Consider the following 26,631-nt stretch of genomic DNA (forward strand, 5'->3'; position numbering starts at 1 on the left):
GTGAGTATGTGTGTACATGTGTGTGATATATGCCACAATCTCATTTTTCTTTGGCATTTGGAATTTGTGTGGGACCCCGCCCCATGCATGGATGTCAAATCAACTATACTTCATTTTATTTATAACTTCTATGGCATAGTAAAGAAATATCTTTAATGCTATCAAACTAAGTTGAGAATGAAAGCTACCCTCCCTTTGTGAAGCCAAATCAACAATGGGAAAGAATTCTGTGTGGTGAGTAAGAATATAAAAGTTCTTGTCCATACAACAGCAGCACAGGAAGAGAGTAGAGGCTAGCCTGGAATAAGGAAGCAGTTGAACTGACTGGTACACCAAGTTATTTTAATACACCAGGGGGCAATTCCTGTGTTTTATACTCAGTGATTAAAAAAAAAAAATTCCATTGCAGACATAAAAACATATTCTCTGGTGTATTATACTTTATAAGTACTTTCAAACATGCAATCCGAACAATGGAATAAGCGTCTTCTCTCAGGTCAGCTGACCTTACAAGTTGGCTGTGTTGCAGGAAGGAGTCCATCTTGAGAGTGTCTGGTGGAGATGGTACTCTGCAATGGAAATGGTAGATACTCAGACGGGAAGAATTGGCCTGTCCGTCTAAGGAAGCATTGGAACAGCCAGTGTGAGCCAAGGAACTGAGAGCAATCAGCTAGCTGATGGTTTGCCAGGTCCCGTCACGAAAGGGCCTGGTGGGCTGCATGGGTTACAGGGTGCATTTGATGTCTGTAAGGGCTTCAAACTTGGGAGCCTCCTCTACGAGGAATTTGTTTTCTATACAAGCCTGCAATCTACCTGCCTCTTAAGGACAGTGAGCTAAATAAACACATCTTTTATGAATTACCCAGTCAAGAACAATATTATAGGAGAGAGCACCCAAGGAAAGGGTAGAGATGCAAATATTTACAATTCTGCAGGAAAGTCAGCCGAGAATGGCATCCCCTAAATCTAAAGAGGATCCGCAGCTGTCCCCAGTGCTAAGAGATCAAGGACACTGGACAAGCGACCTTTGGGTTTGGCAGCGTGGGGTCAGGGAGGGGACTAGTCAAGACGTTGTAGGGTGAGGAATGAGTAGATGGGTGTAACACCCAACCTCTTCTTCAAAGGTATATATGCAGCCCAAAGGGGATGGTGGCGCGCCTTTTTCCTAAAGATCGGAGATGTGCCATTGCTGATCTTGTCGAGCTGCAAGTTCTGGAGAGGCACCGGATGAGTCAGTCGAGCAGCAGAGTGGGCCAAGGAGCCATGAGTGATGAGTTGATAGTTGAGAGATGAAGCTGGGCCTTTGTGTCCGAATGTAAACCCAGCGCTGAGGTTTCGAACCACCGGCGGGCGACGCTTCCCTCAGTGCCATCTCGGCCGAGGACGCGCACTGCTAGTCCAGCTCCCTACCGACCGCGGAGCCGCGCGCCTTCACGGACACGCGCCTCGTCACGCTACCCCGCCAACGGCCAGGAGATAGACGTGGCGCTGGCCGCTGCGCATGCTCCACGCGGCAGGGCGGGGCAGGGCGGGGCGGCTCGCCCAGCGCGGGTGGGCGTGGCCGTGCCACGCAGCCGCCCGGAGCCACGCCCCCGGGCCAAGTCGGCACTGCGCGTCCCCGAGCCGCGCGCGCCCTACGCCTTCCTCCCCTGGGACCCGCGCGCGCGCGCACTGCCGCCCACCCCGCCGTCGCCGTCGCCCCTCGGAAAGTCAGCGGCTCCCGCCATGTCTTCGCCTCCAGAAGGGAAGCTGGAGACCAAAGCCGGACACCCGCCCGCCGGTACTGACTGGTTTGCACTTTGTCTCGGGGCGCCGGGCGGGGGCGGGGCAGGATCGGGGTCCCCGAGTCCCCGTGTGCCCGTGCCGGTGCGATGCGCACGCGCGCAGGTTAGCGGGACCCCCGCGGGTCACAGGTGAGCGGGACACATAGCCAGCTGGGGAGTCGCTTCGAGTGCCCGCGCTAAGCCCAGTTGTACAAACGTCAAAACTCAAACGCAGGCAGTTTCTCCTGAGATTGTACAGTTGTCTGGGGGGGGGAGTCCTCAACAATTAAAAGACAGTCTTATGTCGTGGTGATTAATCGTGGGCTGACAGCATTTCACACTGACAGACCAAAGGAACGGAAATAATTCTGATCGTTTATCACCCAGCATGACTTCCTTTCTTCACATTTTCTTTTCTCATCCAGCTTTGTCTTGAAAGTGGTTAAAATGATATTTTTAAAGGCAAACTCTGAACTTCGAAGCCAAGGCAGTTAAGTTCAGGAAAGAGCCACCTTTAGGAAATGGCAAGCAACCTCTGTGTGCCTTGGGCGCCGCCTCCACTCGGTTCCTGTTTTTCCTCCCTGGAGGCCACGCTTGTGGGGTTAGGTGGCAAGGATGCCTGTGGAAGGCTGGCTGAGAGCCAGCTCCAAGGCCGCGGGTCCGAGCAGCTGCATCTCCTTAAAGCTCTTCCAGGTCTTGCTGCACATTGCTGCGCTATAAACCAGGGCTTCCAACAGCACACACACACACACCTTAGAAGAAGAGGAACGTGCCCGCCAGGGGACACATCTGTGCCTTCTTTCTGTAGTACGAAGTCACACTGCAGTCGCTGGCCCCCACTGCAGGATAGGAGTGACAGGGGAGAGGAGAGGCCCTTTTCCAAAGCGGATTCACTGTGACAGTGCCTCTCAGCTAACATAACTGGGTTTAGGAGTTAGAACAGGATCCTGCTGCAGTGGAAACAGCTATGGGAGCCCTTGTGTGAGATGCCATCATGGAGTATGTAAGGCTCTGGGTTCAATCCTCGCTTCCAGCAAAACAAAGCCACCCTTGCAAGATTTCTTTAAGACACTGGCTCCAACTGTAAGGACTTGGGCAGAGCCCTGATCAGCCCAGGGTTCCATGACTACTGTAGTTTGCATGCGGGTGCAAATGACCCCTTTAAAAGACAGACCCCTGCCCACTTACACACTCTTTTCCACTTATGCTCTGGTTCCTGCTGTTCCCCTGGGGCAGACAGGACTTTTCCTGTCTCCCTCTCATCATCTGTCCTCTCTCTGTCTCTGTGTCTCTTTACCTCTTTTCTATCCACCCACCCCCTTCCCTTTCTAATAAAACTTCTCACTTAAGCTCTGTCTGTCTGACATGTTTGTCCCTCCACCTCTGTCAGTCATCATTCCTGCCATGGAATCCACCAAGGTCCCCCTCGGGCTTTATCATAACACCAACCCCCAACCAGATCTATGGAAACTGGTACCCGCCTGCAAAGGAAAACTTAGTCTTCTCCAGTGATCTCACTGGGTATATTAAACCACACTTCAGGAGCAGTCCCATGCACAGTCACTACAGCCAACGCAAAATGAACTGAACGGTATTTTTGTAGATTTCTTGTCTCGTGTTGCTTTGTTTGGGCAATTTTTTTTTTTTGTCTTATTAATCTTTTGCTTGTGTATTTTGGTTTCTCGTTTTGTGTGTATGTTTGAGACAGTTTCTTAATTTTTGGTTTTTTAAAAAGTGTGAAGTTGGGTGGGTGGGGGAGGGGAAAGCACAATCAGACTGTCTGGAAAGAGTTCTATTAGAAAAAGAGACAAAACAAGACAACAACAACAAAAATATTTCAGTTAAGGGAAACCCTGACCTTTAATTCCTAAAGGAGTAGTTTGAGTCCGACTGCCTGTGGGTCTGCCCTGCATGCCCTACACCCCAGGGTTACAGGCAGAGGCCATGGGCCTGACACTATTGAGTCTCCCTGAATAAGGAGTTCCTTAACGTGCGCCTGTTGGAAAGATATGAGTCAAAATGGCATTAATTAAGTTGCACATGGAGACTGTCCATATGCATCTAAGGGACAGAGGAAGAAGACGCACACGTGGGGGAAACCAGAGTATTCTGGCTTTCTTTGGTTTGCACACAGACTTTTTAATTGGAAATGAAATACCTTGTTGGGCCTATTGTCTGCGCCTGTGTAGCAGTGCACTTGGACTCCAAGTTAGAGTTTTGAGGCATCCACTGTGCTTCTCTGGGACTCGGGGTTTCCTCACCTGACCTGAGAGCCTGGGCCAGATGGCCGTCCTCTGGCTACCCATTAGTTGGACCCAGCCTTGGGACTGTCGCTCTTGCTCCTTTGCCTGTTTGGTCCTCTAGTTAATCAAACAGATAAGCTCAGGTGACCTTAGGGCAAGCCCTTTAGCTCACCTGACCCAAAAGTCTATCAGTAATGTAGCTGTCCGAGTCACATGCCTGATATCCCAAGGCCAGCTGGAGGAGTGGGTAGGAGGATTCTGGAGGTAGGTTGTGGTTCCCAGACACGCCTCTCCTGTGCAAGTCTTTCCCTATCTGCACAAGTTCCTGGATTCAGCCTTTCTGTGACAGAAAGGCAGTGTGCCTTTGTAAGGTCTGGCAGTGCTAGAGAGTAGCAGCGCTACAGAATAAACATTTATAAAAAGAAGAAAGGGCCACCCACTATTAAAGAATAATAAAGGGTTGCCAAGAACACAGTTCATAAGTCAAAATGACTGCCTTAAGAACTTCTGGAACACTTTCATTAAGTGCTGACATCATATAACAGCCTTGTGCTTAGATCTTTAATTGGAAATAATAAAATTCTCTTACCACAACTCTTTTGCTGTCCTCTCTTGTGTTTTCTCTTTATGGGCCTTCCTAGCCCCTCATTGTCCCTATCTCCTCCTCTCTCCCACTTCTGGCTTCTAAGCTTTCAAGACATCTTTACCTTCAGGGGCTGTCACCATACCTGGAAGGAGACACTTGGTAAATGGCTCCAGGAAAGTTCTCCCAGGGCCTGTTCCCACCCACCACCTCACTCCCTGATAACATTCCCTGCTGCTTCTCTGTCATCCTCTTTAGCACTGGTGAAGACTCGGAATGATAAAAACAGTAGCTAGAGTCTGGACAATGTAACAACTTACCAGCAAGTATGTTAAGTGCTAGGTACTTTCACTATGGTGGCCTACCATCAAGATACTGTGGACAGTGCCCTGTAAGTCATTGGCAGAGCTATTTGGAGTGACTTGCTAACATCTAAGAGCTGGCTATGGGGGATGGGGAGTTGGCCTGAAGGATCTCAGCAGCTTGATAGTATTCATCACTCAACAGATGCCACTGAGACTACTGAGGTGGTTTGCAAAGAGAAGGATGCCAGACGTGCCGGAGACCTTCCTGTGATAGGGGCTACTTTATTGTGTTCTGCACACACCTCCCTGAAAGCAAGCCAGTCAGCTCTAACTGTAGCCCACACTAGTGTTGCGTCTCCCCAGAAAATATGTACAGAGAAATGGTGAGCCCGTCCGTTTCACTGACATTACTAATGCAGCAACGTATTAAGAAGCCGCCCTCGTTAGTTCTAACAGCAACCATGGTCTTCCCAGCTGCCCAGGCTACACATGATTACTCATCCCCAACAGTCCCCCTGTGAACTGGATAAAAATTTGCTTGACAAATACATGTGTCAGGCCTATAGCCCCCACCACATGCACCCGTTACCCAGGGGAGCCAGATCTCCCAAGTAAGGTATCATAAATCTGATAAGGAGATCCCATCCAAAGTTGTCCTCACATCTGCCACAGGATGAAGTCAAATGAAAATAAATATAAATGTGACTGTTCAGGTCGAGTTGCCATTTTCAGCAACACCATCTACCTCCATTACATTAATCTCTCAGACACAGATTCAGGATGTACTAAAGCCTGGGGACCATAACTGATCCTGAAGTATTTCCTTGCAGGAAGTTTTTGGATTCTCCAGACTGCTCTGTTGCTAAAATGGAAAGAGAATTCGCCTTTTATTGCAGTGTGCATTCTCATATATGTGGTAAGCAGGTTCCAATGTCCAGCCAGTAAACCCAGCCAGTGACCACAGGCTGAAGGGAGCAAGCACCCCCTGCTTCCATTCCTAGCATGCCATAGGGCAGACAATGATTTACTTACTGGTTTCTTTTAGTTGTTTCCACCAGGGTTGACCTAGCATTTCTAATGCAGTTATAATTTCTTCCTCTGTCCCTTAGACACCTCTGGCTCTCTTCCCCTTGTGGAACCTTCTGTGTGTGCCCTATTCATTTCAGCCACTGTGCTCTGTGTCCAGACTTGGGTTGATGGCCTTCTCCCATCCAAAATCAGACATCTTTTTGTTTACATTGGGAATATTCACTTTTTAAAAAACAGTTGTTTTAGGTACAGTAAATGAGCTGAAGAAATCAAAGTTTCTTTTTCTCCTGCTGAACCTCCAGCAAGGAGCATTGTGGAGCCCCAGACACTTCCTCCCCTGTGATGCCACCATGGCCCCTCAGGCTGCCACACAGGGATGAATATAGTAGACATATCAGGTGTCTGGTGGGGCCGTGAGAGGCATGCTTTGCTGTGTTAGTTTCTGTAGCTGCTGTGGGTAATTATAGTAAACTTGGTGGTTTGAAACACTATGAACTTAAAAGTCACTAGACAAACGATTGTGTTCGTTTAAAGTCAAGTGGCAAATAGTGCACTTTGTTCTTTTTAGTCATATCACTGTGCTTTTTAATCTCAGCAAATGCAAAATAATTCAGTTCCTTCTTGCACAGACTGAAAAGTCCAAAGTAAGTGTCCCAATGCTAAGGTCAAGGTGTGAGCAGGGCTGGCGTCCTCTGGAGGCTCTGGGGAAAACCTTTCTAGGTCTTCTCCATGTTGAGTTCACTCACATGCCTTGGTTAGTGGCCCCTTCTGCCACCCACACTGTGCCCCTAACTCTTCTCTTTCCTGGCTCATAAAGAGTAGTCTTAAATTCAGCTGATTAACCTTCTAAGTCCATCTGCAACCTTAATATCGCCTTGTGGTAGGACACATTTGGGGAGAAGGGACATCATTACTGTCCACCAGTTACTGTTCCCCAATCGCAACAAAGTTCAGAAGTGGTACGAATCAACACCTAACAGTCCCTGCCTCCAGGCTTTCTGGTGACAATTCTCCCCAGCACCTCCAGCGATGGGTCCTGCTTTCTCTTCTGACTGTCAAGGCTGCTCTGCAGCTGCCTCTGCACTCAGACACAGTGGTGGTATAGAAGATGGACACAACCTTCCTAGACCACACTCTGTCTCTTACCTTCATTCCTCCACCCTGGAGAGTGAAAGGAGTTGCCATGTGACTTAAATCGCTTAGCACCTCAGCATCCTGTATCCTAAGTGCAGAGTGTTTCTGTCTTTCATTTTCCTCTCAGCCTCCTCGGTGATGAGCTGTCTGAGGTGCAGGATCAGGGCATAAGGGAGAGGCTGATAATTTTAGCACAGTTCACAGAGAGCCTCTGTTGGGACCCTACCCGGTCTGGGGCGGAGGGTTCTATGGGCTCTCCCACAAGTGACAAAGTGATAGACCAGACATCAACACCCAAGGCCTGCCCCTCTCCTTTCAGCCACCTTTTGCTAACAGAGCTCACAGTCTGGATTGCATGAGCACCGCGGAAGAAAGGCCCCTTCCCTGCCTGATAACATAGAGACACTCCTCCTAATGAAGACAGGCTGCATTCCTTTGCTCTGTTCCCAATTTCTAGCCCCTGTCCCACATATCAGGGGTGGGGGGTGTCAATTCCACCCCATCCCCCCCGCCCCCCTTACATGCCTTCACAGTTCACTGCCTGTGCTTAATGCTACAACATGTGGGTTGCTTTCTTGTGTTCTCCCCATCAAAACAGTCGTAAGAGCCCTTCATCTCTTAAGGGTGGATTACCTACTTTAGATACCATTTCAACAGCTCTTCTCAAGGAAGGACAAGGACAGCCGCCCTTGCACGACATGCTTTAAGATCTTCACTCAAGCTTTGCAGACACGGTGTGTGTTATTAACAGCCAAACCCACTCCTGCAGCGTTCTGGAAGACATCCTCCCCTCCATCTACTGTCCTGCTGCAGATTTTCCCAGCCTCTTGCTGAGCTTTAGCAATAACTGCCAGTGGCTCCCTCTCGGTTCAGCACTATAGCAGCTGAGGAGAACTTCAGCCAGGGATGGCAGGTAGTCAGTCACTGCCCACTCCATTTGCTTCCTGGTCTACCCTCTTTCCATTGGATGGCTTTTCCACAGACTGCTTTTTTATTTCAAACTTTTTTCCCTTCTACAGGTGATCTGATGATCAGGACTTGACCATAGTTGGTCTGCGCTCTGTGCTTGGCAGGGTTCCCACTGATTAAGAACATAGATCATGTAGCTCTGCCTGCTTCAGCTGGGCCTCTTGCAGACTGTGCCCCTGGGAGAAACTGGGCCCTAGCACCAAGTGACTAAAGTGTGATGATGGTGCGGTTAATTCAATGCCTACAACACAGTGACAATAAAAGGGCAGATGTGGCAGAATTACCCAGGATACGAGTCTCTGGAAGTGTCCTTACCTAACAGTGGTTTCATGCTGATTGCCAGCATCACATGTCTGTCAGTACCACAATGATCTCCCCCCCCCCATGGGTTCTGTTACCTCCACAGTGAGGAAATGTTTAAGCACATAGGCTTTGAGTACTTGAGATTGTTCTGAGCTCTGAATCCTCACTTCAGTACATGCTTGGTAGAGTGGAGCATATCGTATATGCCAGACTCTCTTGGGAGATGCTTCAGGAGCTCACCTAACTCAGGAGTTATCCTAAGATGTCTATGGATATCTGGGCATGTTTCTTCACAGAGAGTGTCAGACACACATGTACATGCATTCACACAAGTGCGGGCAGAGCTGGGATTTGAACCTGAAGGCCTGGAATCCAGTCCTTAACCTTGCCATTACACTGAGTGTAAAAGGAAGCTATCACACTTCAAATGTTGAATCTCATCTCAGTAACAACCACAAAACAAAAATCTGGAATTCTCCTTTCCAAGTGTCTCAGAAGGAAAACAAAAAAAAAAAAAAAAAAAAAAAAAAAAACAAAACCGCCTAGATTTGCAAATGATTCCACAGATTGCTAGTTTTTCTAGGTAAGCTGATAGAACCATGCAATATGTTGTCATAACTTTTGGCATTATTGCAAGCTAAAATAAATCTGCCTCTACCTTGAGTTATTATTAACATTGCCACTTTTTATTGCTGCATTAATCACAAACATACTGAGATGGATTAATGGAGTTAATTGTTTTTAGACACTGAAATTAAATGCAAGTGCTAGGTGACTGGGCTCTGGCACTGTGCTTCTTCAGAGGAACAGACAGGCTGTTCCGGAGTGCCTGCAGAAATGTGCTGTTCTGGAGCGCCTGCAGAGATGCGGTCATTTCAGATGTCACCTTGACATTCATTACCAGTTCTCTTTGTCTTCGTGGCACAGCCCTTTTCATTTGTCGTCAGTTTGTGGAACATCTGCGAACTGCCAGACTGAAATGTTCCAGAGACGTCATTTATCAGTGATGGTCCCTTTGCCACGGCTCCTGTAACAGAATGCTGCACCTGGGCAGCTCCTGTGATATACATTTCTTTCCCATGGTTCTGGAAGCTGGAAGTCCAAGATGAAGGTGTTGACATGCCTGGTTCCTCCTGAGCCTGCTTTCTTCCCTCCCCCTAACCTCCATCTGGCAGATGAACTCACATGACCTTTTCTTCATATATGGGCACGAAAGTGCGTAAGTTCAGTTACATTGGAATTCACCTTCAATTTTAGCTTATCTCTTTAAAGGCCCTGATAGCAAACACCAACACAATCTTAAGACTATGGCTGTTAATACTTTACCATATACATTTGGTGATCATATGCATTTGATGGCATACACTATCACAATCTTAAGGCTATGGCTATTAATACTTCACTATATGTATTTGGTGACACAACAGTGTTTTCCATCAGCTTCTGGTGGTCATGGGCAGGAAGAAGGAAGTATATTCTGAGAAGCACTTACGGGACAGTTCTAGATTCTTCATTCGTCAAAAACTTCCATAGTTCTCAGATAGAAAACCATAACACACCACAGAATTTTGATCTAAGTCTCCATTTCAAGTGAGGCTGGGAGTCTTAGGTTAAAAATGTGCCTACAATTTGAACCCTAAGGACCAGGAACAAAGAAGGATCTGAAACAGACATGAGACTTGGGCCTTAGTGGGTGGGGTGTAGGATTCCGCCCCCCCCCCCAGATCCCAACATAAGCTGGGTGCTTAGAGGTCAGACTGTGAAGAGGCCTGTCCAGCAGCACAGTGAGACAGCAAGAAGCCCGATTCCATTAGCCTGGGCTCCAGATGGAAATGAAAGTGAGAATTTGTGAACACAGGAATGCTTTTAGTGTGCGTTAAGTTGAAATGTACATTATATGGTACATTTCTTGCCTTACTAGTTAGTCTATGTGAAAATACTTGCCAGAAGCAAGGTAAAGAGGAAAGATGGGATTTGGTCACAATCTCAGTCTCTTGAAGCCAGGCAGGCATGGCAGAGTTCATGGTGATTGGAAGGTGTGGTGACTGGAGACATGGCAAATCAAGAAACAGTGCCCAGGACTGAAGCCAGGGCTGAGTGATAATCTTCAAAGCCACCGCCCACCACACTTTATGTCCATCAGCTAGGCATCATATCTCAAAGGTCCTCAGTCCTGCTAAGCAGAGCCACCAACTGGAGGCCAAGGGCTGCAAACACAGCTGAGTGGGACATGCCACATTCAGACTATGACGTCTGCTGTGGCCCTTCGAATGCTAAGAAATCCACTGGAAGCATGACAGGGCCTGAAGGGAAGAAATAGAAGTTATGGCCTCTCCACAGAGCTACTGCCTCCACCAGGAAAGGATCATGAGGTGTCCTGCTCCCAGGGAAGACAGCACATGGTCCACAGTCATCAAGCTCAGGGTCAGCAGACAGCAAGAGTAGATGCACAAAGACCTCAGATGACAAAACAGCAGGACAGGTGACTGTAAGACGGGTGTGCCAGAAACAAGCAACAAGCACATGACTAGAAATAAGGGAGGACTTAAGTCCCCAACAACGACCTGATGACTTGGAGACAAAGCCAAGCTCTTTAAAGAGAAATGAAGTTATTAAAGGTCAGTTGTTGAGATAGAAGGCAGATTTTTGTGTTGTTGAATATTATTTTAAGATGTGTCACTTCTGTTTATGCTCTGGAACATTTGTTTAATGGTATGAAGATGTGTTTGATTAAATAAAGTTCACCTGCGATAGAGAGGCTGGATCAGCAACTAGCTGACGGGAAGTTGTAGAGAGAAGCCAGGTGGAAAAGGTTTATGATGGGCGAGAAAAAGCAGGAGGACTTGGGAGACTCAAGGAGGTCAGCTAGGTGAGCCACTTGCTACTCAGCCTCTCTGGGAAGCAGGATTCTATCTCCACCTTTGAATTTTGAGTTCTTTAGCAGGACAGAGATTGAAGTAAGTTTCCTAGTAGCTTTGAAAGAGTTGGTGCCTGAGGGAACAGAATTCCCTCAGGCTTGGGCTCTTGCAGCCTAGTTGCTGCTGGCAGTGGGTGGGGGTGGGGTGGCAGCTGCTGAGTAGGATAGCTGTAACTCAAAAGGCAGCTACAACTAAAGAAAAACAAGTTTGTGCTCGAACCACAGGGAAGGAAGGGTCCCTCCAGCAGCCTCAGCTGCATTTCTGGGAGCATTGTTAAACAGCACCCATTCTTTCCCTCAAAGTAGCATTGTGACCAGGGCTTTGGTTTCAAGCTCAGACTGGCATACATACCCTTTAAGGACAGCCCTCTGACCTACCAGCCCGTTCCTTTGCCTTCTGTGAACAGCTGTAGGGTCCTGCTGGGCACGAAACCAGTATCTTTATCTTTCCAAACCTAAGGCTGGCCATGTTTCCCAGGGAGGGCAAGCCTGAGAAGACCTTCACCTGCTCCTCCCTGTCCATCCACGATGTAAACTCGCCCATTCCTTGTGACCCAGCAGGGTCCATCCAAACCAGGAACACCAGAGATAAGCTGGCTACTCTGTTCCATGGGATACTGGCAATACTGTGGTAGAAGAGTACATCCTCTTCCACCCCAGAAGGCTATGGATGTTCAAGAGGGAGAGCAGGGCTCTAAGTGCCACAGAAACCTCCCATGCCAGGGCACTACTCTGTCCTCACTTAGAGGTCTGTGTCTTAGGAAGTCCCTGTCTCTGAAGCTATGTGCTGGCAAGGGTGTGCGACGGAAACTAATTCTACTTTAAAGAAAAAGTTTGTCCTGAGCCAGATTGGCATACCTGTGTCTCGGGAGATCTGGGGGACTGTCACAACCCCTGTGAAAGATGTACTGAACTTTTGTAGCCACAGAAGGAAGTCACAAGTCAGCAGAAGCCTTGTCCAGAGTGTCAGCCAGGTGGGCCGTCCCCAAGTGGGAAATCTTTCTTACAGGCTTCAGACGATACTTCATTCTTAATTTCAGGTCCAGTAGAGGTTATGGGTCTACCAAGCTTAACACCAATACATTCTAGAGAGTTATCCAAGTCTTGAGAACATTAGGTTAGAGACAGACGTTGAAGTCGATGGCTGTTGATGGCTGTAACCAAGGTAGTTTTAACTCTCACCCTGAAGAATTCCATCTCTGCACTGGCCCAGTGCTCAGCTCAGACTAAATCAGACATTCTCCAGAGTCTTAGGACAAATCAGCTTCTTCAGAGAACTTCAACCCCACACCATGGTGTAAGGCTTAGTGATCATAGGGCCCATACTTGCAAACCATGTCCTGGAACAATGCTACTAAAAGATGATACCCAGGATTATTGGAGAGCAAAATCTGCTGTCAGATACATTTGGGGAAACTTCATGTTCCATCCCACCAAAAAGCTTCTTGATGCACATTAGCGCAGTGCAGGTTCATCAAAACTCTCTTGGACCCATCTGAGGCTGGGGAGATAGCCAACTTGGTACCATGCTTACTCCGAAAGCCCGAGGATCTGAGTTCAGATTCCTGATACCCACATAAAAGCTAGTTCGTGCCTGTAATCACAGTGCTATGGAAGTGGGGAAGAGACAGCTCCTCAGAATCCACCTGAGAAAAAGCAGGTGAAGGAAAGATTGAGAAATACCCAGTGCCCATCTCCGGCCTCCACACTCACGCACTCACAGTAATCAGTGGGGTTCTGTCTATTGTAATTTAAGAAATGTGCACGAGAGAGAAAGGCACAGGGTTTTTTTTTTTTTTTTTTTTTTTTTTTTTTTTTAAATTAGGGGAAGGGATCATAAAGCGGGGAGGGAAGACAGGACTCTGGAGACAGGAGCAGCAGGAGAGAGGAGAAAGGAAAGAGGGGGAGAGAGTGTGGAAGAGACAGAGAGGGATGGGAGATGGGCAGGGCCCTTTATGAAGGAAGCAGTGAATAGAACAAGTGATGCTCCTAGTGGCTGCAGCTGAGGGTGAGCATATCTTGTCAGAATCCCAAGGACAGGCCAGTACAGATGCCTGAATACTATCACTCATTTCTTCCATCCTAGACCCTCCACCTCCAACCCATCTTCCTTCATCTTGCAAGGACTTCCCACTTCATACTGGCTAGCTTGACTACAGTTAGAAATAACAAGTGTGGGCACACATGTGTAGAATGTAGAGGCCTCTTCCTGGTGTATGCCTGGTCATTTCTCAGTAGGGAGGGAGTTTCTGTGTGACCCAGGCACAGAAAATTGTAAACATGTTGTCCAGAGCTGCAATGCTCATGACAGACCAAACTGCCAACAACAAAATGCCTATCACCTGGTGAGTGGGCCCATTGAAATGTGCTATATCCGTGCAGAGGACAGTATTTGGCATTAAGAAGGGATGAGCCCTCATACACGGGGCAGCAGGTGAATCTTGAAAACAAAGGAAAAGAGCCAACGACCAAATTCTGTGTCTTATGGTTTCTTCTTCATGCTAGATGTCCAGATTAGGAACATATGACTGATGGTCACCAGGAGCCAAGGAGGGATGGGCAGGGAAGACTGTTCATGGGTATGGGATTTCTACATGGTGAGGGAGAGCAGTCATGACAATTGCCCCACCGCTCTGAATGTACTCAGCCTGTCTACATAAGTGAGCTCTGTTGTACATGAAGTGTGTTTCCATGAAACCACTTTTTAAGAGAACGTGATGCCTGCCAGCCGCAGCCTTCATAGCACAGTTTGGGAAGGATTGTTCTGATCGGCCTCGTATGTAGCCCATGGCTGGGCTCTGAGATTCACCCAGTAGCCGTCCCTCTGGAGCTGGGAAATGGCCATATCAGCCCAGTGCTTACTCTGAAAGCCTGAGGACTTGAATTCAGATTGCTGGCACCTGCCCAAAAGCTGGGCATGATTCATGTCTGTGACCTCAGTGCTAGGGAAATTCCCAGAACTCACTGGGCAGCCATGGCTATGTCCAAACCACTGGTATTTGAGAAATAAGATCTAGGCAGGGTTTAAGTGACACATAGACCCTAGAGTAGCTGCTTTGTCACCGGGCCTATGTTCTGCTCACACTGGTATTCTTAGTACTTGAGAGGTGATCAGAAAGGAACTTGGGAGCCTTGGGAATTTTCTAAGCTATCAGAGGGCACTGAGGACCGTATCACGTCAGTCTCCTCTACATCACACTACCCTCCTCTCGTTTATGATTGTCCCTGTTCTCGGGAGTCCAGTAAGTGTAGCCTTCCATCAGGCGCACCAGGTCCACGGGCAGATGCACCTCCACCCTGGTCACCCGACTTTGTTTCTATTTCAGTGAAGGCTGGTGGAATGCGGATTGTGCAGAAACACCCACATACTGGAGACGGGAAGGAAGAGAAGGACAAAGATGAGCAAGAATGGGAAAGCACCAGGTGAGAGGCGTCTGGCGACTCCCGCAGACTCGGCGGATGACCACTTGGTTAAACATTAATGTCTGTTCCATGGTTCAGACACCTCCTGGGCTCCCAGCCCGCATGCTGTGTTTCCCTTTCCCACCACGAGGCACGGTTCTGTGCTAGTAAGAGGGAGACAGTACATCTGAAGTGTACCATTTGGCTCATCTCCCAAGCACTTTGTCCTCTGATGTAATCGGGGCTGCTGAGCCAGAGCATAGCTTCAAGCGACAGCACTTTAGTCCAGGACTGGGGGACACACAGCTTCCACCTCTTCCCGCAGCTCCAATGCTGGAGGAAACAGATTCTTGTGGTTGGTGGTTATCTGTGCTCAGGTCTTTTTGCCTGGTCCAGAGACGTGTGTATTGCCCATATGTTGACAAGAGCTCTCCACTAGGCTGTAGCCTGAAGACCCCTGGAAACCCCCAGGGCCACTCACACTAGTAACTTTAGCATCCTCACAGGCAGGCTAGAGAACATCTGACTTGAGAAATTCTTGGCAGGCAGATCTGTAATAAGCAAGGCCACCCTCCAAGTGACCTTGAATGTCTGTCCTTCAGCCACATATCTGCCCCAGCCATCCTGGGTCCTGCATTCTGTTTGCCCCTCTCTGTTCACCACCTGTTTTCTTTGAAGGTTCTAATCTCAAAGTTTGGTTTAAGTAACCCTGCCATAAGCTGTCGGCACAGACACAACCGTGAATGCATTCAAACGGAAGAGCACTGCAATCACATCCCACTGCAGACAGGGTCCCCACCCTAGCAAGAAGGAAAGGGGGTTCAGGGGAGGGGGTGGTTTTGAGGGATGGAAAGTGCAGGGATGTGTGTGTAGGAGCAGATAGGACTACCCTTTGCATTTCTTTCTGACTTCCCTATGAGTGAAAATACAACAGCTACAGGAGATGAGCAGCTACAATAACGGAGGATGAGTGGTGTTGAAAGACTGGGTGTGCCCGCCTTAGATTACCGCATCCTCTTCACCTGAAAAAGTACTCAATCTCCCCCACACCTGGAGAGCTGGGGATGCTGAAGCAAGCAAGCAAGGTCTGCAGACTAGGGTCTGCACAGATGCAAACAAAGAATCTCTGTCGTGCTTCCCTGGAGTTAAATTTGCTATGCTCCTTGTGGGTACATTGCCTTTGGCTTGGCTCTTCGCCAGTGTGGTTTAAAGCCTGTGACCTAACGGGAGCGTATCCCGAGTGGGAGAAATCTGAGCACCAGGCTGTTGACTAGTGTTGCCAGTGCAAGCATCAGTCCTGGTCTCCTGTGTGACGGTGTGGGTTTGGCTTTCCCCCATCCTCCCTGTTTTGTGTTGGATGACTGAATTAATCATAGCCAGCATAGTCAGTAATGATCACTGCTGTTGCTTCTTTGGGGATTTTGAAAATACCTTTTATTACTTTCCTGTGTGTGCACCCAGATGCCACGGTCCACCTGTGGAGGCCAGAAGACAACCTTCAGGAGTTGTTTTGGTTGCACCATGTAGATCCCAGGAATTGGACGTGGGTCATCAGGTTTGCAAGTGCCTTTATCCACTGAGACAACTTGCTGGCCCCACTTTTTGGTTCTTTGTGGGTTTGGGTTGTTTTTTTTGTTTTGTTTTGTTTTGATTTGATTTTGTTTTTTGAGACAGCCCAGGCTGGCCTCAGATTCACAATCCTATTTCTGTCTCTTGAGTGTCGGACGTACAGGTCATCAACACAGACCACAGTCTGGATCCTTCTCTTTCTAAGGCGAATTCGTTCTGACAGCCAGTACTTCTCGAATCCATGACCCTCCATTACGTCTTTTCCTTCATGGTATAGAGATGGGGGCGTTGTCAGTTTTCAGCAGGGCTCTAGGGGCATGGCAGGCATCACTTTATACATGGAAAGGCCTGTTTGTTTGCAGAGCATGTAGAAAACATAGTCATCCCCTGGGAATGGCACTGGGTGTGCGGTTTGAGCATATTTATTCTCATGGCTCTAAGCTTGCACTCGGGTATGAAAATAAGCATGCGGTCTACATCACATGCCAGTTCCCCCCTCAAATCCAAGACTGTGTACCAACTCGGTTCTGGTGGCTTCCTCCTTCCTCTTGAAGACAGAGCAGCAGCAATTACAGAGAAAATGACCATTCGGAGCCCCAAGTTTCCCACAGCCTTCCCTGGCAATTATTTCCTCACATAAGCTTATGCAGCCCTTAATCTTTAATTTTCCTTCTGCTGCCGGGCTGTTTTGAGTTATTGCATTTAAGGGAATAGAAAGACTATATCAAAACCATGAAAACAGGGGCTGCAGAGATGGCTCAGTGGTCAAGAGCACTGGCTGCTCTTGCAGAGGAACCATGTCCGATTCCCAGCACCCACAGGAAGCCTCACAACCATCTATGACTCCAGCAAGTCTATGGGCAACAGACACATGTAGCACAGTAGCACAAACACATACATGCAGAGAAAAGGCTCAGCCCTGGGCACATTTGCTACATGTACAGACATACAGTGAAAATGCTCATACCCCTAAAATAATGAAAGGTAAAAAGAGAACCTTGAAACTGTTCTAAGACCACTCTCTCTGTGCTCTTGGTATTTTCTCTGTACTCACCCCCTCCCTCCCAAACCCTATCTCTATGCTCCTGCTGTTCTGTGTGTACTCTCAATGTATCATGTGGGGAACTGCCTAACCACACCTCTCCCGAGGACCAAGCCTTGGTTTGTAACACTTGCTGTTTTTGCTAGCTAAACACTCCCACCATGCCCGTTTTAAATAGAAACATGGTATCACTAGCGCAGACATGAGAAGAGGGACCTCTAGGCAGCCCTCACACCAGAGCTAGCTCAAACATGCCAGGGACTACAGTCCCCTTGTACATAATTGTGTTTGTTGTTTATAGTCCATAGTCTTGAAAGAGATTAAATACATGAAATACTTCCTGATCCACTGTAGAGGTCCACATATTTATTCTATCTGGTGCCCTCTCTAGTGAAGTGTGTGGCTTGGAAATGGGTTAAGTTTGCCCCCCAGACACTCCTGTGTTAAAATGTAGTCCCCACTGTGAGGCGCTGAGAGGTGGAAAGGTCAGACTGGCAGGCTTTAAGGGGTGGCTATGTAAGTCCTAGCCTGGACCCCGTGACTGAATTCCAGTGACTTTATATGACAAAATGGGAGCAAGGGAAAGTGATACATGTGCAGTACTCCCAAGCTGCCCCACACCTCCTAGGAACTGTCACCAGATGCAGCCTCTGACCTTGGACTAGACATGAGCCGAGGTAAGACTCTTTTCTTTAAAATTAGATTACTACATTACAGGGACAGAAAATGGACTGTGGCAGAAACGTCTCCTGGGGATGAATTCTTTTCATCTTTTATCTCTCTGAAAATGTATTTGTTCTGCTTTAACTTTGAAAGGATGGTGTATTTGTTAGCCTCCTTGTCACTGTGACAGAACACATGACATCAACAACTTAAAAGGAGGAGATGGGTGCTTTGCTGCAGAGGGTCTGCGTGTGCCCATTCAGCTCTGCTGACGGAGTCTGCACTGGCCGAGGGTCTTCTCAGCCTGTGCAGGAGCTGAAGGGGGCTGTGGGCCATGGCAATGGAGTCGTCCATGTGCTGATTCTGCAGGCTTTCTCTCTGTGTCTCATGGCTACAGATCCTTCTGTTCAGCCATGCCCTCCCCTCCATGATGGACTGAGCTTTCAAAACTGCACCAAAATCAACCTTTCTTTCAGTTGTTTCTGGTATGCATTTGGTCACATGATAAAAACAACGCAAAGAACTGGAACTATCAATGAGGTCATCTCTGTGATGGCCTGGCTGTGTCAGCCAGCAGGACTGTGAAGGTGTAGAGCTGAGCCATAACTGTGGAAGACATGTGACCCTGGGCTTTCACATAGGAACATGGGGTCTCCTGCGTGTCCCCTGTCCTTCTCCTATAAGAGAAGCCTGACCTCCAAGCCTGTGGAAGTGGTCATAGCTGCGCTGCTCCCCGGTGGCACTGGCCATGTCCAGTTTCCCCACAGCCAGCAGTGTCTGATGTCCCATGGCTTTTAGATAGGTGTGTGCCTTGAATGGTCTGCCTTTACCTCACACACTCCACCTCCTCCCACATGTGTCCCCATGGCCTAATTTCCCCTTCTTCCTGCTTAGGGGTCACCTTGGTGATCTCTCTTTACCTATCTCTGACGAGACCCTATTTCCAAATAATGTCACAGTTTGAAAGCTTGCAGGCTTAAGATTTCACCACACCCCCTTTAGACTGAGCCCAAAACAAATGCCAGATTGTGGTCCATTGCGGTCTTAGTAGTTCTCAGTAAAGTTACCTATTGGGATAAGAAAGAGCGAGCTCAGAACTCGGAAGTCAAGGGTAGCACAGCTGTGTGTCACTTAGCACAGGACCCCTGCATGAGACTGTTTATCTCTGAGCTGTAATCTGAGTGTTTGAACTGTAATGGATCTGTGCGGTAGACTAATGTGAAAATCATACATGAGTTCAGTGCTGTCTCTTGTGTCCAGGCAGTCACCAGCTGCCTTTTCAAAGTGTATCCTTTTCCCAACATGTATGCAGACACAGGCAGACCAGGATGGCTTGGTGCCAGCAGGCCAAACTCAGTGTTGCATTGGGGCCCCAGTGACATGACAGCAAGAGCTGACCCAGGTTGGTATGCCGTGGGCCCCAGAACCTTGCGCTGCACAAAAGGCACAGTGTCCGTGTGTCCAGGGCCTTGTGTGACATGAAAGGTCTTTATGGAAGGCTCACTGGTGGCCCCTGTTTATGAATCAAGATGACACAGCTGTCAACAAGACCCTCAGAACAGAATGTACCTGTGGTAAAAATGTGTAAAATGGAAGTGAGCACCCAACTCTGCATGGGGTAGCAAGTGGGAGATCACTGGGTTTGCCTGAGTGAGTCTGGGGCATCATCATTCTAAAGCTGCCAACAGAACAGAGGCAATGTGTCTCAGTCGCACACCGGTGAAGGACGAGAGTGAGAGTCACCATTTGACTGTGGCTACTCGAAGGCTGGCAGAGCCAGTACCTCAGCAGGGTCAGCAGGTAGTATCAGCTGCACTCTGTCAAGTTACAGTCACCAGCATCCAGAAGAGAGGTGCAGTGTGGTGTCTGTCTGCCTCAGACAGTTCTTAGTCTATCCCATGGCTACCACCCAGAGTCACAGACAGACCCACTGCCATGACCATGAGGCTATTGTAGGCAAGACTTCTCATAGCTGCTGTCTGTCTGTGTTTCCTGGGCTGTAATGGTGGTATGCCACCGGTTGGGTGGGTTAAACAGCAGAACCGTGATCTCTCGTGGCTTCTGAAAGCTTGATGTCAAGTGTCAGCAAGTCACACTCCTTCTGATGTGTTAGGAAGGTGTCTACCCCAGTGCTCTTGTTGTCTGGTAGTTTATCAATATGCGCACAGAAAATTCCTTTTTCAAAAGGACACTAGCTGTTGGCAGAAGTTTCTGTCCTACAAGCCACTCTCAAGTAACCACACAGAGCCTTAATATTAATTATAAATGCTCGGCCAATAGCTCAGGCTTGTTACTAGCTAGCTCTCACATTTAAATCAATCCATATTTCTTATCTATGCCTTTCCATGTGTCTTGGTACCTATCTCAGCACAGCATGTCCATTGTCGCTGCATCTGCTGGCGACTCCTGACTCCACCCTGTTTCCCAGCATTCTCAGTCTGACTCTTCTGCCTACCCTTATCCTGTTCAGCTATTGGCCAGCCAGCTGGTTTATTAAACTAATCACAGTGACACATATTCACACAGTGTAATGTCAGTCATGGTAGAGTAGGGCTCCTCTAATGTTATATAAACTCAGCTGGACCAATTACAACTGCAGTGGCATCACTTACAAATAAGACCCCTTTCTGAGACGCTGGAGCTAGGGCTTCAACACACGTTCCTTAGGGGGGAGGAATCCACCATACCCCACCAACATCCCAAAGGCAGTGTCAGTAAAATCACTTAACTATGAAGTTCTCAAGGCAGCATTTACTGCTGTCCTGATTGAGCACTATAGCAACCTGTCTTCCAGGCCACATCGACGTTCTGTCCCAAGGGTTCTGTCCCACACTTGATTTCATGCCCCATCAATTTTAAAGAATATTTTCTGTATTCATTCTGTTGAATTGTTTGATAAAAGTCTCATTATGTAGTCGAGGCTGGTTTCAAACCTGAGATCCTCTTCCTGAGTCTCCCAAGTGCTGGGATTATTGACTTGTGCCACCATTGCCTGGGTCATTTTTACATTACATGCACACACACACACACATGCGCACACACATGCGCACACACATGCTCACTGTTTGTTTAGTGCTATACCTCCATTCTATAAGTTATATATTGTGTACAAAGTAGATGGCAACCTAATTGATATAGGCGAGATCTAAGCAGCAGCAACTTGATACTATCATTAGCTAATATCTCAAGGTCCAACCACCCTTGTAGTGAAGTTTCCTATTAATGATTCAGGATGTCAGTTTAAATTTATAATGACCTTCTGGGTAATTTCAGGTTTGGTGGGGGCGGGCTGCTTCTTGTCACATCCAATTAGATCACGGCATTTGCCACATCGTTGGCGATGAACTGAGATGAGAATATTTCCTTTCCTTTTTGCTCACAAGTGTGCATTTAGATTAGCTTCATCGTAAGCCATTTGTCCATTTTCTGAGAACCAGTTTAAATTCATTCCAAAAGCAGCACTTGAACACAGTTCGTGCCAAGGATGAAGCAGGAGTTTGCCTGGGTAAACCATCAGCCACACCTTTTATTCATGCATTGCAGGGTGCTGAGAGCAGATGAAGGGACATGGGTCTGTGAGGAGTCACCCCCTCTGCTTCCATGAGACCGGGTGATAGACACACATGTTAAGTGGTGGCTGATGTAACTTAGTATGGTGTGTTTCTCTGGGGCAAACAAGTGTGAATGGAATGAGTTCTCATGTTCATCTCCCTCTCCAGACTAAACATAAGCCACCCTAAGCTCAAGGTCCATCTTCCTCTCTGATTGGCTCACACCCCAGTGGCCGACTTGGGACTTGTCATTATGCACAGCACAAGTTAAACCTTTCTTCCCAAACACATGGAGTATAAGTTTTGCATGGTAGACAAGATTGTAACTGTGTTTACGAAGTGAGTTAGAGTCTCCTTATGAGCGTAGCAGGGTGTGTGTGGCAATAGCAGAGTCAGGCATTGGCATCCTCCACCCTTCCAGCCTGATTGCTCTCACTAGGAGGGCAGCAAAGGAGGGTTGCATTTTGTGCACAGCCAGTCCAGGTGTCCCCACACAGTGATGGAGCATACACCACAGACTCCTGACTGAACTCTGAGTCTGGGGACAAGAAAGGAAGTGTGAGTATGAAGTCTTATGCTGTGGTAATGGGCTTTGAGGTAGTATTTATCCACCACCTGACTCCATAGTGGGTGTGGAAACCAGAAGTGGTTTGTCACCTTCTTGGTGGCCTTTGGAAGCCAGGTGCATGTACTCTCTGCTGCAGTAGGGCCCCTGTCAGCGTGTGGAGGAGGGAAGAAAGAAATGGGACATTTCTGAATGTTCACACCAGGACTGGCCTCTCTGTTCCGTCCTGGAGACCCCAGGAGTTGCCCTGTGTATCAGGAGTGTTTGCTTACCATGAACATGTGAGGCGAGCTTGGGTTTATAAAATAAAATACGTGACAATGACTCCATGGAAGCAAGCCTTGGTTGAGTCCACTGCCTCTTTTAAATAACCCTGTTGAGTGCAGCTGCCCAAGAGCACGATGCTCAAAAATGCCTGGCAGAGTCTTTAAAGATGTATTTCTAAGACTACTAACCTGCTGACTTCTTCCAGCCAGTGGGGCAGGTGACTGGGCTGGTGGACAGGAAGAGCCCTCTTCACCTTCCTGGCCGTATTCTGTTGTTGCTCAGCTCTCTCAGGGCAAAGCATTCATTGATTTCTGCTTGTGTTCCTCCCGTGGGACAGAGTTTAGTCATTGAAGGTGAGTTACTGTGGATTGAACATCTGAGAATAGTGTCACACTCAGAAAGGTCCCTTAGCTTTCACAGGACGGTGACTGTATCTATGGACGCTGCCCCCAGAGCACAGTTACATGTCCTCTCTCCTCATTTGTTGTGGTAACCTATAAAGGCTGCCTATGCCCCCAAAAATGATAGTTCCATTAGGATACACAGTCAAATCTTAGAGTTTTGTAATTGATCATATCTAGAAAAATTTATGATTAAATTATCTAAGGGAGTATCCTGTCAGAACCCCAAGGACAGGCCAGTACAGATGCCTGAGTGGATACAGATGAGTGTCCCACGAGTTCAGGTGGCAGTGTCTTGTGGCATGAGTGGATACAATCCATATCTAAACCTTCCCTGAGGCAGTTATGTGACAATTCATACATGAGGGAGGGAAAGAAGTCTGTCTGTCCATCACCGTACTCTGACCAGCTCCTGGGAGGTTTCTCTGCCCCTAGGACCACCCAGGGGCACAGAGTACCAGTGACAGGACCGAGACCTACAGACACCTTGCCCCTGACCTGACCTCCAGCTGTGCTGGCCACGGCCCATCTTGCTGACACGCTCAGAGCTGAACAGAAGGGAGCAGAAAATGCCTGCATAGTTTTAATCAATCACTTACGTCCGGTGTTGTTCCTGCTCACATGCACTTCCCTTGATCTGAGCTCCCCACAGGGGAAATCTTTCTCTTTTAACGGTGGTGTTTGGGAGTGCGATGGAGTTCTCCAGTGTGGTGAGGTTGATGAAGTGGGCCATGGACTGAGGGTCTGAGGCTTCTGGCTTGGGGTGGATCTGAACATCACTTTGGTGGTTGTGCTTCATGGGGAGCGACTGACGCACTGTTGGAGCTGGTGCCCAGGTTTGGCGAGGTGTCCAGCTGCCACTGGCTGTAGATTGGTAAACTGAATCCCAGCTGTGGTGGCGATGGGGGTCACGGTGATGTTGGTTAGGCTGAAGGAACTACTTTATTTAGAGTTTTACAAGGGAAAGATTGTGCCCCCTGCCATAGCACAAGAGGACCTTAAAATCCTGTGCCAAGTGAAAGAAGCCAGGGGCAAAGACACAGCCTACAGGAACCCATTGGCAGGCCCAGAGCAGCACCGTTTGTAGATTAGGAAGCAGAATGGAAGTTACCAAGGGGCGTGGGGAGAATGGGGAGGGGGTTCAGTGTGCTGTCTTTATGCCCAGAGGGATAGGGCTTTGTCTCAGCACTTCAGAACTATACACCTGAAAATGGCCAAGGGGGTCAGTTTGATCGTTTCTTACCGGTATATGTGCATAAGCCCAGCACAGCAAAGAGGCCTCCATGCTGTGGCAATACTTTGGCAGCTCAGAAGCTAAACTGTACTACCTGTGACTCAGAAGATGCTGAGCAGCTCTACCTGTGACTTAGCAGATGCTAAACTGCACTACCTGTGACTCAGCAGATGCTGAACAGCTTCTTCTAGAGACCAACCAGAAGCCTGTCTACAGATGTTTGGCGCACCACCGTCTACAAGAGCTAAAAGGTGACACGGTGCCAAGTGTCTGTTATCTGATGAACAGAAAGAATCTGCTCCATCCATATGGATAACGAGTGAGGGCTGAGTCTGGTTATGACAGTAGATGGAACTTGAAAACTGTTTGCCAAGTAACAGAAGCAGACACAAGTGGCCATGGTTCCGGTATCATTTGCAGGAAATGTCTGAAGGAAGGAAATCTATAGAGAGAAAGTAGCTCACTGGCCACTGATGCCTGGGGAGGAAAATGGCCCATACAGAATGGTGGCTTAATGGGTATGGGTTTCTCTGAAGATAACTGAGTGTTCTAGAATTAGGTAGTGACAATAGTCCCATAAGAAAATGAATTCAGTGAGCACTGACACATTGTACAATTTAAGGCAGTTGAAATGATAATTCTTATTATCTATGGATGTTACCTCAGAAAAGGGGTGGGAGCCCTGGCTGTAGTCCAGCCTCCATTTTTTCTTAACTAGGAAAGCACACAAGTGTCAAAAGGATTTCCTATAGGGCTGTGGCTGCCATCTCAGGGGGAGCAGGACTGTTCTGAGAGAAGGGGAAAGACAGATGCTTGGACACGATGGTCTCTGAAAAAGAGCCAGAGCAGCTGGGCCAAGCACACACTGACCTCCTCAACTCATTGTGCATTTGTTTCCTTAGGCTCAGAGGGCTGGCCAGAGATAGACAGGCCACATCCACACCAGTGGTACCCAGAAGATGAAGTGGGCATCTCTTGTGTCTGGTTTTAAAAAGCAAGGTGTTATGCCAGAAGCCCTGTAACAAAGCCATTTGTCAGAACTGGGTCACATGACTGTAAATCTAGCATGCCTAAGGTTCTCTTAGACCCACAGTTCTCAACAGAATAAATGTTTGGCATAGGGCTACATCTTAAAGGTTAGTCCTTATAGGTACCCTTGGCACTAACCTGTGAAGTTGCTCAAATGTCACTGCCTCTAGTCTTCTAGTAGACATGAGTATGGCAGAGATTTGGCATTCCACAGGCCTTCCATCCATCCCTAGGGCACACACAGCACTGCTGGGTACCAGCTACTTCCTACGCAGGGCATGCTAGTGAGCTTGCATTCCTTTGGTGTCTGTGAGCCTAGATCATTGAAGTTGTGTTTATCATCATGGCTGAGCAGGCAGTATCTGATAATGCCGTCAGTGTGGGGAGTTCACTGAAACAGGTTCCTGTGAGTGCCTGGACGTTCGAGCACTTCTCTGCTATTGGCTTATGCCACTAGAAAGAAGGGTTTTATGCTAAGGAGAAGCTAGAATGGGTTCTTTGCAGACATGACTTCAAGAGTTATGCCAAACTCAAGCCTAAGGATTTACAAATGATACACAGTCAACATAGTTGCAAGGTGTGTGGCCCCGGATGCAGTTGACTCAACCTTCCCAGGATTGCTCAAAGTAGAGCCCCGTGTGGGACAAGCATGGTGTGCTAGAGAAAAATAGAACGTGTCTTAGATCTTTCAAATATATATGTCAAAACAGTTGTACTGCCACTGCTAGCAAGACATTGGATTTGTGTGAGTCAAGGAAAGAAGCTGCCGGGTGGCATGTGTCTCCGAAGCTGTCTCAGTGCTTTTAGTTTGAAACCTGTGCTCTTTGTGGGGAAAGGCTTGTTGGTGTCTTGCAATGTTAGTACATTTTGCATTTCGGTAACCAGACTCCTCAAATGGATGGATTATAAAGGAAGGCTTTGTTTTTGGCATATGGTTCTGGAGATTTATAACTAAGGGAGATACTCGGTGTCAGCCTTTGACTTCCACATGCTGTGCACACCAGGGCAGGGGAAGGAATTCCCTCCATGCTGTTTCTTCTCAGTTAGCTGCATGTTGGTTGGCTGTCTCAGTCTGGATGCAGAAACATATCAGACTGTCTGCAGACTGAGCATGCCTGGAACTTCCTCTCCTTCCTGCTTCCCAGCTGCCTCAGAATCAGAACTTTCTCCTCAATGTCAGGAGAAAGTCCCCTCCTCACCGAAAATAAGGCCACAGCCGCTTCCTTCATACACCTCATACTTGATGGCCGTGGTCCCGCCTTAGGTCTGTCTGAACACTGTGGCCCAGCAGACTGAGAAACACTTGGACTTGGGGTTCACATAAGTACTTGGGCCTCCCTGTCATAGCACTGACCAAATTGTGGCCACTTCTAGAGCTCCTAGAGCTGCTTCTGTCATATCCTGCTGTCCTGACATGTCAAGAGTCATTTCTGGATACCTCGCAGTTCTGCAGACTGGATCATTAGAGCCAAGACACACCACCAGGATGGAATTGCCGTGTCTGGAAGCATTCCAGGCCTCCAGGCCTCAGAGGCCTAAGCACCCACTGTCCCTTCCCATATCCAGCCAGAGTAGAGAAGGGAAGACTTCACCCCTTATGCCTGTGATGCCTGCTGGTGTCTGCAGTCAAGGAGAGCTGTCTCCCTGTCCCCAGAGAAGAGA

General features: G+C 48.1%; 1 protein-coding gene across 1 annotated transcript in view; it reads left to right on the top strand.

The window, feature by feature from the left end:
• Positions 1–1,599: 1,599 nt before the first annotated feature.
• The window catches only part of Dap (death associated protein), a 49,637-nt gene continuing 24,605 nt past the window's right edge, over positions 1,600–26,631 (top strand). The window contains exons 1-2 of the mRNA XM_051182605.1: positions 1,600–1,780; positions 14,573–14,669. Coding sequence (XP_051038562.1) covers positions 1,726–1,780; positions 14,573–14,669 — 152 coding nt within the window. The 5' untranslated portion in view covers positions 1,600–1,725. The remainder of the gene's footprint in view (positions 1,781–14,572; positions 14,670–26,631) is intronic.

Source organism: Phodopus roborovskii, unplaced genomic scaffold (assembly GCF_943737965.1).
Source record: "Phodopus roborovskii unplaced genomic scaffold, PHOROB, whole genome shotgun sequence".
Lineage (NCBI taxonomy): Eukaryota > Metazoa > Chordata > Mammalia > Rodentia > Cricetidae > Phodopus > Phodopus roborovskii.